This window comes from Nipponia nippon, unplaced genomic scaffold (genome assembly GCF_047370975.1).
Source record: "Nipponia nippon isolate SJK-2023a ecotype South Korea unplaced genomic scaffold, ASM4737097v1 scaffold_2, whole genome shotgun sequence".
Classification (NCBI taxonomy): Eukaryota; Metazoa; Chordata; class Aves; order Pelecaniformes; family Threskiornithidae; genus Nipponia; species Nipponia nippon.
The window spans coordinates 111,804,297-111,819,211 of record NW_028262336.1 but is presented as its reverse complement, the minus strand read 5'-3'; the positions used below and the strand labels follow the sequence as shown (position 1 = coordinate 111,819,211).

Here is a 14,915-nt window from a genome sequence, read left to right as displayed (position 1 = left end):
AAAGGCTGTTTTTAGTGCAAAACTTTTCATTGGACCACATCTTTTATGACCCAGAGTACTAGAGATGCTCATTTTTGTGGTTTGTGCCAGAGACCCTGAATAGATTGCATTATGTGTCTGTTAAAAGTACCGGTAAACCAGCACAGAATGGACGGAGAAGTCATTAGAGGTGAGACTCACCTCAATCGCATTTAGATACGTACCATGCAAGTTTCTCACCTTCTGAAGTCGGTTTCCTTTTTAGTCAGCGGAGAGTGACATTGTGGTGGGGTCTGCTGTAAGCCACCTCAGCAGTAAGAACGAGTGGATGAGGCCTCCTACGAACAGCTCGAAGTAGCCCCATGTTCGCCAGCCCCGGTCCTCATGCGGGACTTCAACCACCCCAGTGTCTGCTGGAGGATCTACACAGCAGGGCTGCTTCTGGAGAAACGAACCACAGCTGCTACCTGGAGCTAGGCATGCTGGAGATCCCAAAGCCCTATAAGGGGCAGTGCCAGTTGCTCCAAAGTGACTGAAGGAGTCCGGGCTGCAGCAATCCCCTCCTCGGCTGCAGTTACATAGCCAGAGTTGTGCTATTTTCAGCCAGAAATCACCATGTTTTTTCTCATCAGCCTTGGACCTTGGCTCCTACCGGGCCAAACCCATCCTGGCTCTGTCTCAACCTCGTGCCCTGGCCCAGGGGGTCCCACCCGAGAGGCCCAGCGGGTCCCAGCCGAGGGGCCCAGCAGGCCTTAGGAGCGCCCAGCTGCTCTCCGTGCCACGGATGCTCGCCTCCTGACGGAGCAGAGGAGGGGACGAGGCGCCCGCAGCCCGCCGAGGGGCCCAGGCACCCCCCAGGCCCGCAGGCAGAGCCGTGCGGGTCACCCCGGGGGGCTGCTGCGACCGGGCCCCGGGGCAGGACGGCGGCTGGTGGCGGACCAAGCCCGTCCGTGCCTGCGGGGCTCTCCCCGGTGGCCGGGGCAGCGGGGCAGGACGGCGGGGCCGTGCCGAGTGCGGGACCCGCCGGCTCCCGGCGCTGAGCGCTCGCCTCCTCCGTGAGCGCCTAAAATGTTCCTGGCATGCGAGGCCAGGGGAGATGCAGTGAGGAGCGGGGCACTTTTCCAACAGCTCCTCCGCCGAGAGAGCCAGTGGCACGGCGCGGCTCCGCAGCCCGCCGCTCCCCTCGGCTTCCTCGAGCAGCCCGACCGCAATGCAGCGAGGCAGGGTAAGGGGCTGCGGGCCGGGGACCGGGCAGGGCGGCTCGGGGGGGGGGGGCAGCGCCCCGACTGCCGGGCCGGGGGCTGCGGGGCGCGGCGGGGGTGGGGGGGGCGCGCCCGGTCCCAGCCCCGCTGACGGCGGCGTCGTTGCAGGTGCGGGCGGCGCTGGCGGCGCTGCTGTGCGCGGCGCTGCTCCCGCTCCGCTCGGAGGCCGTCAAGGCGCCCAAGCGGCCGGCGCGGACCCGGACCTGCGGCGAGCGGCCCGAGGAGCTGCTGGAGCAGCTGTACGGGCGGCTGGCGGCGGGCATGCTCAGCGCCTTCCACCACACCCTGCAGCCCGAGCCGCCGGGCCGCCAGCACAACGCCAGCTGCCCGGCCGGGGGCCGGCCGGCCGCCGACAAGAGGTTCCGGCTGCCCGTCAACCTGCGCAGCGCCTCGCCGTGGGCCTACAGGTGACTCCGGGGCACCGGGGGGAAGGGGGGGGTTCCCGCCGCGTCAAGGGGCGAAGCGGTGCCAGGGTCCCGCGGGCTGGCGAGAGCCGGTTCCGCTGTGTGGGTCCCCCCTGTGCCTCACCGCCCCTGCCCTGGGGCTGCCTCGGGAGGCGCCGGGCCTGAGGGATGACTGCTGCACCCAGCACCAGCCTGACAGAAAGGTGTTAAAGTAGGCGTCTGAATAGGCAGATATAAGGTAAATGAGTTTTTACAAACAACTTTTGTGAGGAGTATGTCTAACGAGCAGAAGATAGAAATGGAGAATGAATGAGGTGGAGCGAGCTGTGAGATGGAGCTCACACCCACACACCCGCCCGGGAGCGCAGACCACCCCTCAAAAAGTCGCTTTGGGCAGGCTGTCATACGTGAAGTTCACTCAGCAAAGGATCATCACCAAGAAAGCCCCTCTTGACTCCGTAGCATCCACAGAGGGGCTCGGATGCTTTCCCTGAGTGTGACTCCAGGCGCTGCTGGTTTCTAAAACATTATCAGAGTACAGCGTGTGTTCTTGTTGCATACCAGCAGAGACGTGTCTTCACGTACCCCACTATAAACAGTCCCAAGGGCTTGCTGTCCAGTTTGCTGTAGGAGTGTTGGCAAGGAATGAGTACTGCAATTTTCTACATCTGTGTTTTCAACCTACACTTTGCAAACTCCCCTCCCCTGAGGTGGAACAGGGGCTGACAGACTCTTTTTAAGGGGGCATAAAAATAAGTAAAGTAGATCTGTTAATACACAAAACAAGGGTCTGCACTTCTGTAAGGAACGCTGGAAAAGCTTGGAAACCACTTTTCTAGAACGCTAAACCCAGCGTGCGGTCACATTCTCGCTATCAAGTCTTCTGGTAGTTTTGTCTGAGTAAGACTGACAGAACTGGGTTCTCTCTTTTCAGCTTTCTGTAAAGACACTGCAGACAACAGCAAGCTAAAACATGCACAAACCTAAAAGGAGCTGACTTTCTTGCTACTTTCTGTACATTATCCTTCATATATACCTTGATGCAGTTACTGTATATTCAGCAAACTTAAATATCTCCTTGTTAGTGATCTCCAATAAACATTTATTTTGTGGCATGGTTTTTGCCCGCTTTTAGTTTAAGAAGTAATCCTACTGAGAGAAAAATGGTTTATTTGCTCAATAAGCCTTTCATAAACAAAGTATTTTTAGACATAGTATTTTTAGTAATACATTTTCTGTAAGCAGACCGAGGAATTTTTAAGTTACCTAAGCGTGCAAAAAGCAAGTACGATGAACAGAACACCTACCATTAGGCTCAGGTATTTTTTACAGTGGTTTTGCCAAATCCTAGTGCTATCAGAAAATTGTTCTTCTGGTCTGAAAACAGTGCCTTCCATGCTCGCATCTCGTTGGGCAGGTATTTATTTTTCAGTTGGAGCTCTGTATCGGCTTACTTCTTAACAGAGAACCAGCTGCTATTTGGGTCCTGGCTTACAAAAGGTTTATTAAGAAACTGTAAATCCACTGTACTTTTCATCAAAATGTTTTCAAACAGACCATTAACCATTCACATACAAGTAACTTGATGACATCTCCAAGCTAGAAATTTTAAAAGATAGTGAAAAAAAAGTATTACAGTGTTAAAGGAAAAAATCTAAAATTATATTTAGGGGAGAAATTGTTTCTCTAGGGTGCAGAGGCCTGAGTACACTGTCCTGTTAACAGATCTCATTTACAGCTTTTTTTTCAGTCACGTTTTTACTGTAGCATTAGTGTGCAATGAAACAGCAATAGACATTGCAAGATGTGTAATGAAAGCGTAAAATATAAAATTGCTCATGAACAGTAATATGCATTTGCTATTACAACCTGCTATTTCATAGATTTTGAAGCAAGATAAAAGCATTATGAAGATCTGGCCTGATCTGTGGTGTTCACCCAGTTACCCTGGAAGCAAGCTCCCAAATCCCATCAGAGCTACTGCATAAAAAGGACATGCAACTCTCTATTAAAGATTGCCACTACTGGCACATTACGTCTTGTCAATGGTTAACCAGTTTCACTTACACCATCCCAACAATTTCTTCTCCATGGCTGGGGTGTTAATCTGAAAAACTGCATACAGTTCTCCTCTGTAATAGAGAACTTTCTTGACAAGCCTGCTTACCTTTAATTCTTTTAATCTTTCCTCATAAACTGCTCCCCTTCGTCAGAAATTGCTCCCCTTCCGTCATTCATTGCTGTCTCCTGAACTGCCTCCTGAGTCACCAGAGTTGTTCCAGTAGTGAACGCTCAGAAATTAATTCACTGTAGGCAGCCCCCTCTTGTACACCCTGATAAGACACCCCTCGAAGCATGAATTTGACTATTTGAAACTTGCATCAAGGTGCCTGCCCCATTTCAGCATCTCACAGACATCCTGCGCTCCAACTTCTTTTCTTCCCCTAAAGAGTTACAGCGCAATTGACTTCTGCTCTATGCATAAAGGGTCTTTTTTTCTTTTTGACCTGCGTTAGTCTGAGATACCTCATGCTGTTTCTCTGTCTTCATTGGTGTTGCAGCAGTTCCCATTGTTACCATCTGCAGATTTCATTAACATACTGTTTATACTCCCCATTCCAGGTCATTAATAATAAAGATATTAAGTCTGGCTCTACTTACCTTCCCCTGCATATCTCCCTAGGCACCTGTTCCCAGCTGTTTAACGCTGCTTCTTGTAATTCTTCTGCTCACATGACCGTTCAGTTCAAGTCAACTGAAATTTTTCTGTATCAGCATTTGTGAGAAAGAATGAAATGTCTTAGAGATCTGTGTATAGCATTCACCCTACTGCATCGCATATATCCAAGTTTGTCGTTCTATTTAAGTGTGGAAGAACTTTGATTGACCCAAAGTTCGGATAATCCTTGTATGGCTTCTTTCCTTGTCTTTGTTCTGTGCTTACTATTTATTTTCTATTACATGGTCTTTAATTTGGTTATACAAAAATCAAGACTTAGATCATTTTTGGCTTGCTACAACCCAGAGATACAGGAGTTGCACATGGATTGCACCACAGATCCATCTGGTCCATGATCCTGCTGCTGGCAGCAACCAACAGTTGGTATTTGAGGCAAAAGTTAGAGGAAGAATATTAGTTCATCTGCCCAATACTGAAATTCCATCCTGATGGCCACAGGAGATCAGTATATAAGTCAGAGCACGAAGTTTAATCACCCAAATCGCTCTTCAGCCTGCAGAGCTATAAAAAGACAGCAGAGTTCCCTGCAGTCAGTTGTGTGGAGTGAAATCTTGAGCATACTAGATTTGCTCAGCACTTCAGGAAGTTGGTCTAAGAATTACCCAGTTTTTTTAAAAGATAGAGCCAGCGGCAGGAGCTCTGCCATGAAATCATCATGCCATGAAATCATGAGGCTGACTGTATGCCAATTTGTGGCATCTACGCAGGAGTTGCTTGTCCTTTCTAGTAGTGTTGGACATGCAATGAAATCCAGAAAGCCTGCTTGTACAAGGAGTTACTGGCAAGGGCCATGGTCCTTGGCTATTGCTATGGTTCGCAGTTGCCTCACAAGAATTAGTGATACAGGTTGTCTTACCGCCGACGGATCCCTGCCGACAGCACAGGATGGGCACTGCTTGTTAAAATTCAGAGAAGCCGTAAGCATGGGGAATCTTTACTAATGCAAGCTCAGCTCCAGAGATGCGCACGTAAGTTGCTCATGGACAAGAGCCATTATAAAAAGGATTGATTTTAAATGCGTGCCTAAATGTTTGCAGGGTTTGATCATAAAACTCAGAGTAATGGTTGAAAAATCTGATCCCACTGAAGTCAACAGGGTGTTTACAGGTAGTGTTGATTTGTGATTCTATTCGTGGTGCTACAGACCACAGGTGCCATTCATTAACAGCTGTATACATCAGCTCTATTTTTACTCTCTGTTGTCTTAAGGTTATAATAGCATTCATAGCTAGTTTGTAGGAGTACATTCAGAGTCTTCTGCAAACAGACTTCTGCATGAATTTAGCAAAAATTCTTTATGTGTATTCAAGAAATCATTCCCGTTTCTGAATTTCCACATCTCATGGCTTCTGTGGCTGTCTCTGGGGCCTAATCCTGCATTTACTAAGGGTTCATTTACAGAGATTTCGCTTTTATTGTCAGTGTTGTTCTGATCATGAAATCCCATATTAGCTAGTCCCTCTCTCAAACATTGCCCAGCTTGTTTCTTCTGCTTTTCAAAAACCAGTTTCAGTTTATAAGCATCCTTGGTTTAGTGCTCATCTACATAAAATCTTAATAAAAGCAATACAGACAAGTCTTTTTTTTTTTACTGGTAAAAGCCAAGCTTGTCTGCGCTGCTTTTGAAAAAGCGCTTTCCTTTTTAAATAATACTCCAGTGATTTTCAAGAACCTTACCCAAGATGTTTTTCAGGATTTAGCATTATCGTGTGGCACAGTGTGCATATCCCAAAGATGCAGCTGAGGGAAGGAATACAAGGGGACAGAGAACTGCCATCCTTTTTATTTGAGTACACGTGTGTACAACTCTTCAGAAAATCACTGTTAGCATCAGGCTGTTATATGCAACCACTGTACTTACTACCTGTATATAAAACAAACTAAGTATAACGTGAACAAAAGAACACCTGCTATAGAGAAATAAATGCCTTGCCAAGAGGGAAAAAAAAGTTGTTAGCTCTTAATCCTGTAAGCATTTCAGAGTGCAAAGTAAAGGGATGATGATCTGCTTATTAGACTTCTGATAACATCCAGCTGTTAGCCTAGTGCTAACGGTGATTTTCTGAAGAGGCAGCGGTATCTGCCTGCCCCAGCACAGCATCTGACCCACAGGATTTAGAAGCTTGGAAACTATGAAGTGGTAATGTAATTAAAAGTACTACATATGAAAGTAGCAGTACAGGACAAGACAGATGAAGTCTGCAAGAGTTTTACTTCTGACAGAAACTTTTCTCTTGAGTTTCCAGGCTTAGTACATAAACGGCAGGAAGTTTGTTTTTCACTGGGAGCTCTCAAAGCACTCGTAGGGTCGTAAGGAAAAGCAGCCTAGAACTAGTCACACTTCATTAGCAGTTCCAGTTCAGTACAAACCTGCTTCTTGTTCCAGCCGATCGAAACATAGCAGCCCAGCATAGCTCACTGCTCCCGTCGTCTGTAAATCAGGAGCGCCGGCTAGGCAGAGCTAGCCTTACATACCAGTAACCTGAGTTCACAGGACAGGGGAGACCCTCATAGAAATGACTGGGTTGTCTAGTTTGCAGAGCAGTGGCCACAGCAAATGACACAAGGATGCAGGGGACGCTTGGGTGCCAGTGGAAAGTTGCACTTCTCTGGTTCTCCACCACTCTTCCCAGCTGCTTCTGTTGTGTCCACTCCAGTTAGGTGCCTCTTTCACTACTTACAGGAAAGAGTCAGTGTGAACTTGGAGTATGTGTTTTGTCAAGTTAATTAACCAATGAAACGTTTGCCCTGTTCTAGGAGAAGACATAAAAACATGAGTTGCAGTGCTTGGAGTAATGGAGATGCATCAAACTACAGCAGCTGGGGCTGCGGTCATTACATGCACAGAGTGGTTACCTTCAATACGTGAAAACAGAGGAAGCAGGTCACACAACTGCATTTATACAGCTAGATTACTGGTGTTCATTAGCAGTTCAGACCCAAGTCAGGCTGGGTTGCCTAGAAAGATGAAAATGAGGCTTTAGTTCTAGGGCCTTTCTTAACAGGTTTGAGCTGAAGATGTAGAACCTTGCATATGGCTGCAAAGTTTAGTGACGTTTGACTTCAGCGTTTAATTTCAGAAGGCATTACTCAGAGTCTTCAGCCTTAAAGTTCTGGTCTGGATGCAAAACCACATCTATATTTTGGATCCATCTTTGGGTTTGGATCCTCTCTTGATTCCTTCCAGTCCTCACATGATGGGGTAGAGGTATCTACAGCAAATTTAGCAATACAAGAGATTTTTCTATAGAAAGCAGAAAACCACACCATCCTTCCAAAAAAAACCTCATTTGTACCTGACTTCTGCCACATGGTAATTCAGAAGGGAAGCTTGTTGTAGACCACGATTCCAGGGACAGTGTTCTCTTGTTATTAGTGAAAACTCTTATGTTTGCACCCAGAAGCATGTTCGTGCTTTCCAGTAACATCATAAACCAGGTGCTAGAGATAATACAGTAGAGGAAATACCAATGACTTGACATATGGTGTGTTTAACAATCCACCACTGAAATTATTCACACTTGAGTTTGAAATGGGAATGTATCATGGGAAAAAAGTCTGTATTCCACTTTCTTCTCTTCTGCTGGCTACCAGACATTTTATTTCACATTGGTGTGAGATCCTGTAACATGAGGGTATTTCCTGGGGAAAGCAAGAAAGTATAAATGGGACAGAGAAGCTTTGCAAAAAATATCTGCGACATCACAGATGTCTGGCTATGAGAGAACTGGTCAGATTTTTCTGTGAGGAAAACAAATTCCTTAAAAAGACAAAGAATCCAGATTATATGGCCATTGCAAAAAAAAAAAAAAAAAAGTCTCTTTTCTTTGATGACAGGATAATCAAGTTTGTGTTTGGCTAAAGCTGTGATTCCAGATTTGTTTTAACCTGATAAACTGGTGATACTTCTGAAAAGGGCAGCTCCCTTCTGCCCCCATCTACAGCTGCCTGTTCATGCTGGCTGGTTTGTGTAGGGCTCTGTGTATATGTGGCAAGACAGCTGAAGGACCAAAATTCAGCTTTTGATGAAGTTACTTTTCAGTTGGATGAATTCCCAGATCTAATCCTGTGACCAGAAACGTCAGCATCAACCCAGGGGTGGAGGCGAGAGGGAGAGCCAGCCTGGCTGTTTTGGCAAGTGCAGATTTTGTTGACTAGAAGTGACTGTGAAATCACAGCTCAAGGCAGACTTACGCTGTCCCTTCCACAGCTGAAACCTCTTCTCATCTCAGAGACCACCTGAAAAGATAAAAGGCTAATGCTTTTGATACCCAAGGAAGTGGTACGAACCCTGGGAAACACAATTTAGGAATCACTTTAAATCTCTTGCGGTTTTCAGAATCGGTTATTTTGAAACTGCTGTGGGAAGGGGGGCGTTGTATACTCAGTAGTTTGTATCATCCCATAAGTAATTATATTGATGACAGGTATTTAATTTATTCATTTTTCTTATGTAATTTCCCCCCTTCATCTACTCTGTGGTGATCCTATCCTGATACCAAATAGAGGATGGCTTAAAACCCAGTGCAAGAAGTTTTACTGTTTTTGCAGCACTTCACAGTAAACATTACAGGCTTGAACATTCTCTCTCATATAAAATCCTTGACTATTACTCAGTTTTTTAGCCTCAGCTGCTGTAATTTCCAGGCCAAACATGGGAAATGATTGATTCAGTTTGCAAGAAAAAAATGCTCCACTTCACTGTTAGGAAAACTTAGCAAGTAAAAGGGTGGTGAAATACTGCAAACAGAGCCTCTGGGCAGGCTGGGGAACGCCTCTGAAGGTTTTTAAGAACAGGCTGGACAAACATGGGCAAATATATCTGAGTTTGCCTGATGGAGGCATTTGGACTAGGTGACCTCCCAACGGGTCTTCATGCTTTCTGCGTGCCAGTAACAGCGTGTAGGATACTACTGTGCACCGTGTGTAGGTTTAACTGTCTGCTGTGTGAAAGCAGGAGCCGCGGGAAAGGGCAGAAGAGGGTTTTCTGTTAGCTGACAGGTGGGTAAGTGCTTCTGGTAACATACTCGGGGTCAGCATCCTCCCAAAGGGGGGACGGGCTCTGCGGGAGGAGCACCGAGAGGCGGCTGGCCGTGCTTCTGGGCTGAACGCTTCTCCAGCCAAAGAGAGCCGTCATCCCTCGCCAGCTGGACCGTGCAACCATTGCCGAAGCAGGGCTAGTTTTATAACAGTGTGAGAGCAGAAGGTGATCTGGAGGAAGCTTACAAGTACAAAGAGGACAGCTGACGTAGGAGCTAAACATATTAAAAAATGCTCTTTTTTCTGGAGGTGCAAGCATCTTTTCTAGAATAATGACACACAGTTGTAATAACGTACAAGTTACAGCCATGCCCAGCAATTACTTCCAGTATAAGCAGGAAAAGTGGGTAAAGAACAAAGCAGCAAACGCATCAGCACCACAATAAGCAGCTACACACTCCAGTACATGTACTCTGCTGTTTACTTAGTCTTTTATTTCAAAAAACAAGCAGACTTGTATCAGCTTCTACTCTCTGCTAAAAACAATGGCTATAGGTCAGCCAGGATCTGTATGACTTGAGATCATAGTATCACATCTTTGTTTCTGCACCTAACAACATCCAGAGAGGAATGCTGGAACTTGGACTTTGTTGGTCCAAGCTGTACTTCGGTTACAAGCTTTCCAGCTCCTGCTAATAAGGAATTTCCAGAGACAGGGCATGAATGAGCAAAAAGAAAGGGTCAAACAACAAACTGCAAGACAACAAAAAATAGAGGCTATACTCTTGAAGCTTTGGGGCAATGCTTTACTTCCAAAGGTAGCAGGAGAGGGCAGAGAAAACGTTAACTTTGCAGTTTATCTCAGTGTGGGCATGCAAATGTTACTCTTCTCTGGTTAGAGGAAGAGACCGAGGAGGTGAATTAGAGAAAGAAAGCAAGAGTTCTGCTTTCAAGAGGAAGGCCCCAAGTATACTAGAGAGCAAAAACTATTGCAGAAATAATAGTGCAATTTAATTCTATTTAAATTATAAAATTTTAAAACGTCATGTCATGGCTTCAACAATAATAATGTTAACAAGGATTTGTACCAATTTTTTAAGAACTCAAGGCAGATCAAAAGTCTGGAAATGCCCAAGTGTTCTTTTAAATGCTCTATATACCCATTCAGTCCAAAATGCAAAACTTACTCTGCTTAAACCCCTGAATCTCCCGTTTTAGAAAGCCAGTCACTTCATACTTCAGTGTGCGCTGTAGGACCTGATCAGTTCTAGAAGTTGTTCATGTTTTTTCTTTACACTTTACAAACAAGAAGCCAGACAGCAACAGCTACAGCTATTTTTCCTGGCAAAGAAAAACAAAAACTTTATATAAATGTTTAGGGTCAAATCACATTATAATAACATTTTCCAGATGAATATATCTATTTTTAGAGATACTAATGAATCTTTATTATTTGCTTCCCTATAGAATTTCCTATGATCCCACAAGATATCCTAAATACATTCCCGAAGCATACTGTCTGTGCAAAGGCTGCCTCATGGGGATCTTTGGGGAGGAGAATTTTCACTTCCGCAGCACCCCTGTGTACATGCCAACAGTCATCCTCCGTCGCACGTCGTCGTGTGCTGGGGGCCGTTACATCTACACAGAAGATTACGTCACTATCCCAGTGGGCTGCACTTGTGTACCTGAGCAAGAAAAAGAGGCCGAAAGCGTAAATTCCAGCATAGATAAGCAAGAAATGAAGTTGCTGGTAAGCCAGAACAAGCCGTCATCAGAATGAAGAATATATAAAGAGTCGTGTTAACAGTACTGGCTTCACATCATCATTTTACCACCTCAGGAAACTGCACCACGGCATCAAACACATTGACTTACCCTCTTTTTCTACTTACAGTTATTTCAGTTATAAGATGGAAAGTTTTGTCCGCTCACTGAGATCATTAGAGATGACAATTCATATTAAGAACTTCTTTAGTTCATGTAAGTATTTGTTGCAAATTCAGAAGTAGCTTTTTTTTTTTTTTCTTAGAGCAGAACATTTTATCCTTGCTTATTCACAGTAAATTTTAGAAGATGATGCAACTGTAAGACATGCTAGCTATTACTATAGCAGACTACCGGTTGTAGATATTTTTAAGGAATCTCTTATACTCTTACTTTTATATACTCTCATACAAAAATCACATAGCTGCCATACCTGTGCCAAATCAGCAGTTAAAAGGATAATTTCTCAGGCTGGGAGAGCCTTCCTTTATATTGCATATCTCAAATCCAAGCAGTGTTCTTGGCAGTTACATCTGTGGCTATTTATACACTACAGCAAGGAAACCTTTGCTGAGTTTTAGTCATTCACGAAACAATATTCTATGAGTTTGCTATTTTTAAATTTGCCAAATTGCTAAGGGTACAAAAGTGTTGAGAAAAAGCGTGCTAGAATATTGCAAATCTGCAGTGGACTTTTCTGATGTGGACTAAGTCTAATTACACAGAAAACATCAGTTAGGAAAAAAAACAGTTTGGGTCCCAAGAATTCTGTATCAAATTTCATTCATCATTAAATGCTTGACTGTTTCTTGTGACAAAACTGTATTCTGTACAGTTGAAAGGCCAAAACCTTTTTCATGTTAGGAGAGGAGATTCCCCATTAAAAACAAATAAGTATGAAGGATAGACTTCATCTCAGGTACACTGCAGATGAGTAAACAGGCTAGGACTTAACTTCTAGGTGCTACAGAGGTCATTGAGGTGAGTCCCAGCCAATCCAAACTTGTTAAATCCAACTGATTTATACAATTAGTGTTACTCATTTTTCCCTCTGCTACATGTAACAGACAGTCACCTGCAGAAGATGCTAGTCTGCGGAAGAGCAGTCTTCCATCTTTGCAGCTTACAGGAACTTGATGGCAAGCCCTAACCAGAAACCCTAGGTACACAAAAACTGGCATTTCCAGAACAAGAGACTGAAGGTTGACTCAGTCTAGTGAATGAGAATCAGGAATAACCGGGCATACCTTGCGTGACGGTAACTCCTCAGAGGGCCACAATCACCAAGGTTGATAAGTCTCTGAATGCACAGCAGAGAATATCTTTTACAGTTGAAGGATCATGACTGCAATAGCATTACAAAAAGGAATAAACACCATATGCAGCAATGTATTTGCTACATCAAGAGTCTCAAAACTGGGTTTAATTCATAGCGGAGAAAGTCCCTACGCTACACAAACACACGCTCCTTTGGAGTGTCGTTGGATGAAGAACGGAAAGACTATGAGCTAAACAGAATTAACAAGTTAAATGGAGAATGAAAATCATATGACAACGCCTTGTCTTGCTGCATAATTATTGACTGTGCTCTTTTTGACTCAGTCTAGTATAACAGTATTTTTATAGTGCAATCTGTATAGCTTCTTACAAAGCCTAAAACAACTGTAAGAACTCCAAAAACCAATAAAAGATTCCCATCACAATGTCAGACTGAAGTTTATAACCGTGTTTTTTGTGCAGATGCTTTTCCACAGTTCTACTTGTTTTCTGATCTGTGTTTCCTCAAATTGTGATGCTTCTCTCTCAAGGGGATTCTCAAAGGAGCGTTCAAAGAAGGTCATAAAGTGTTTATACTACTCAGAGAACAGCTAATTGCCTCGCTGCTGCCAGCAATTAAAGGTAGTTACCTGTTCCCTGGAGAATGTAAATACTTGCAGCAATTACAGCCGCTTTTCCTTCCTCCTAACGCGGAAGAACTTCTCACCCTCCGAGAAGAGGGAAATGGTAATCAAAGACAGAGGGGCTCAAAAGGGAAGCAGACCTGCAAAACTGGAGACACACTGCATTAGATGATGCTTCAGCAGTCTAAGATCTTACAGTTTCACTATTAAATTGTGGGCTTTTTTTCTCCACACACACATGCACGCACTTCAGACAGGGTGAAGTTGTACCTTCAGACTCCACAGCATAGAGAGCAAAGTCTTCACAGTAAAAGGCAGTAAAAAACCCCAACAATGAGAAAAAAAAGATCCCACACCACGCAGCCCTCAACATTTAGTAAATACCCAGAAGGGCTACCAGTTAAAGCTCTGGCTAAACACTGCCCTCCAGCAAAACTCATCTGGCTGCCTACACACTTTTGTCTGCAACAAATTAGTTACTAGAGCCCGTGGATTTATTTGCATGATGTGGAGAAAAAAAATCTCACTTTTTGTTGCAACTCTCTTGTCCTGCAGGCATAAATTACGGAGTCAGTTTGAGGTTTTCAAGTAACTAGAGCACGTTCTGGGAATTCTGGGAGTCGCAGGCTAAGATCAGGTAACTGGAACACAATCAGTTTCACCAATCCAGAAAAACAGATGCTTCAGCTTACATATAGCTTCAGGAATTGGATGACTGAAAGGAAAGTGTTAGAGAACTGCAAAACCTCAATGGATCAATAGATTATGTATGTTGGCGACCTCCTTCTGGTTGTACTGCAGCAAGTGCAGAAAGCTTCCTACGGTTACAGGCAACCTCATGTTATCTTACTCAGAAGCCCATTTTCCTTTTTTAATCCTCACCCTCTTCTGTGACGGACTTTTTAGCTGAGCCAATTTGCTTCCCAATCCAGCTTTCCAGTTAGGTGGCTCTTAAAAGTTATGTTTATGTTTTAGCATGAGCAACTGTTTGATAATAATTTGTTAGTGAACAACTGTTTGTTAATACTTAACATCAAGAACTATTAGCTACACAACCATTTGTTAACCTTCAAAATATCCTTCCATATATAAACCTTCTCCACATTGCTCATGTGGAAAAGGTTTGAGTATTAAATATTGTTTGCATTTGTTTGGAATTTTGTTTTTTTAAAGAGATCATCACATCATTGATTTCTATCGGTTTCACTTCAACTGTGGTGTGACATTTTCCAGCTTCTAGCCCTCTGGTTACAGCTGCTTCAGCCTTGCCTTTAATTTGCATGGGGGAGGGAGGGTTCATTGGAGTTGCTTCAAGGCTCACAAACTGTTGACACAAGGCAGACATGAAATGCCTCATTGAACCAACTCCAGGCCCAATAAATGCAAACAATTCAAAGCTGAAAGTATCTGGCAGCTGCAGCTGATTTGAGAAAATTTTTTGTTGTGCCAGGAAAGTCTTTTCCTTCAATGAGGTTGTCCCTGGAACACATTAGGAGCCACAAAATACAGAACAATATCCTTGGTAAAGAGATTCTTTTCTTCTCTGTAGTATCACTTAAGATAGGTTGGAAAATTCATATCATTCAGGAGGGTTGAGAAAAGCCTGAGATGATAGTTTTGGTTTACTAGCCAGTCATTACATGAAGGTGTTTTTGTCTGAATAGGTGGAGGTCTACAGCTGCATGTAAACATGAAATCACATGGGGGAACGTGAAAGCAGCAAGGGGAAAAGGCTATGATGTGCCCAGAAGGTATAAACACCCATTAATCTCACTGGGATTAGGGAAGAGCGTAACTACCTGGACTAGGGCACATGAGGGAGAGCGAGTCAATCCGACATGTTTTGCCGAGTAGTGGCATGAGCTACCTCTTGTTTTTGCTG

At 44.4% G+C, this 14,915-nt stretch overlaps 1 protein-coding gene across 1 annotated transcript; it reads left to right on the top strand.

The window, feature by feature from the left end:
* The first annotated feature begins 999 nt into the window (after positions 1-999).
* On the top strand, positions 1,000-12,840 carry IL17D (interleukin 17D). The gene is made up of 3 exons (XM_087757797.1): positions 1,000-1,204; positions 1,350-1,648; positions 10,833-12,840. Exons 1-3 carry the CDS (start codon positions 1,190-1,192, stop codon positions 11,146-11,148), a joined length of 630 nt encoding a protein of 209 aa, XP_087613923.1. The 5' UTR covers positions 1,000-1,189; the 3' UTR covers positions 11,149-12,840.
* Positions 12,841-14,915: the final 2,075 nt, after the last annotated feature.

Bases quoted from the DNA above. Each gene is read 5' to 3' on its own strand.
- IL17D (XM_087757797.1), top strand. The intron at 1,649-10,832 runs GTGACTCCGGGG...GCTTCCCTATAG, and splicing joins GCCTCGCCGTGGGCCTACAG to AATTTCCTATGATCCCACAA.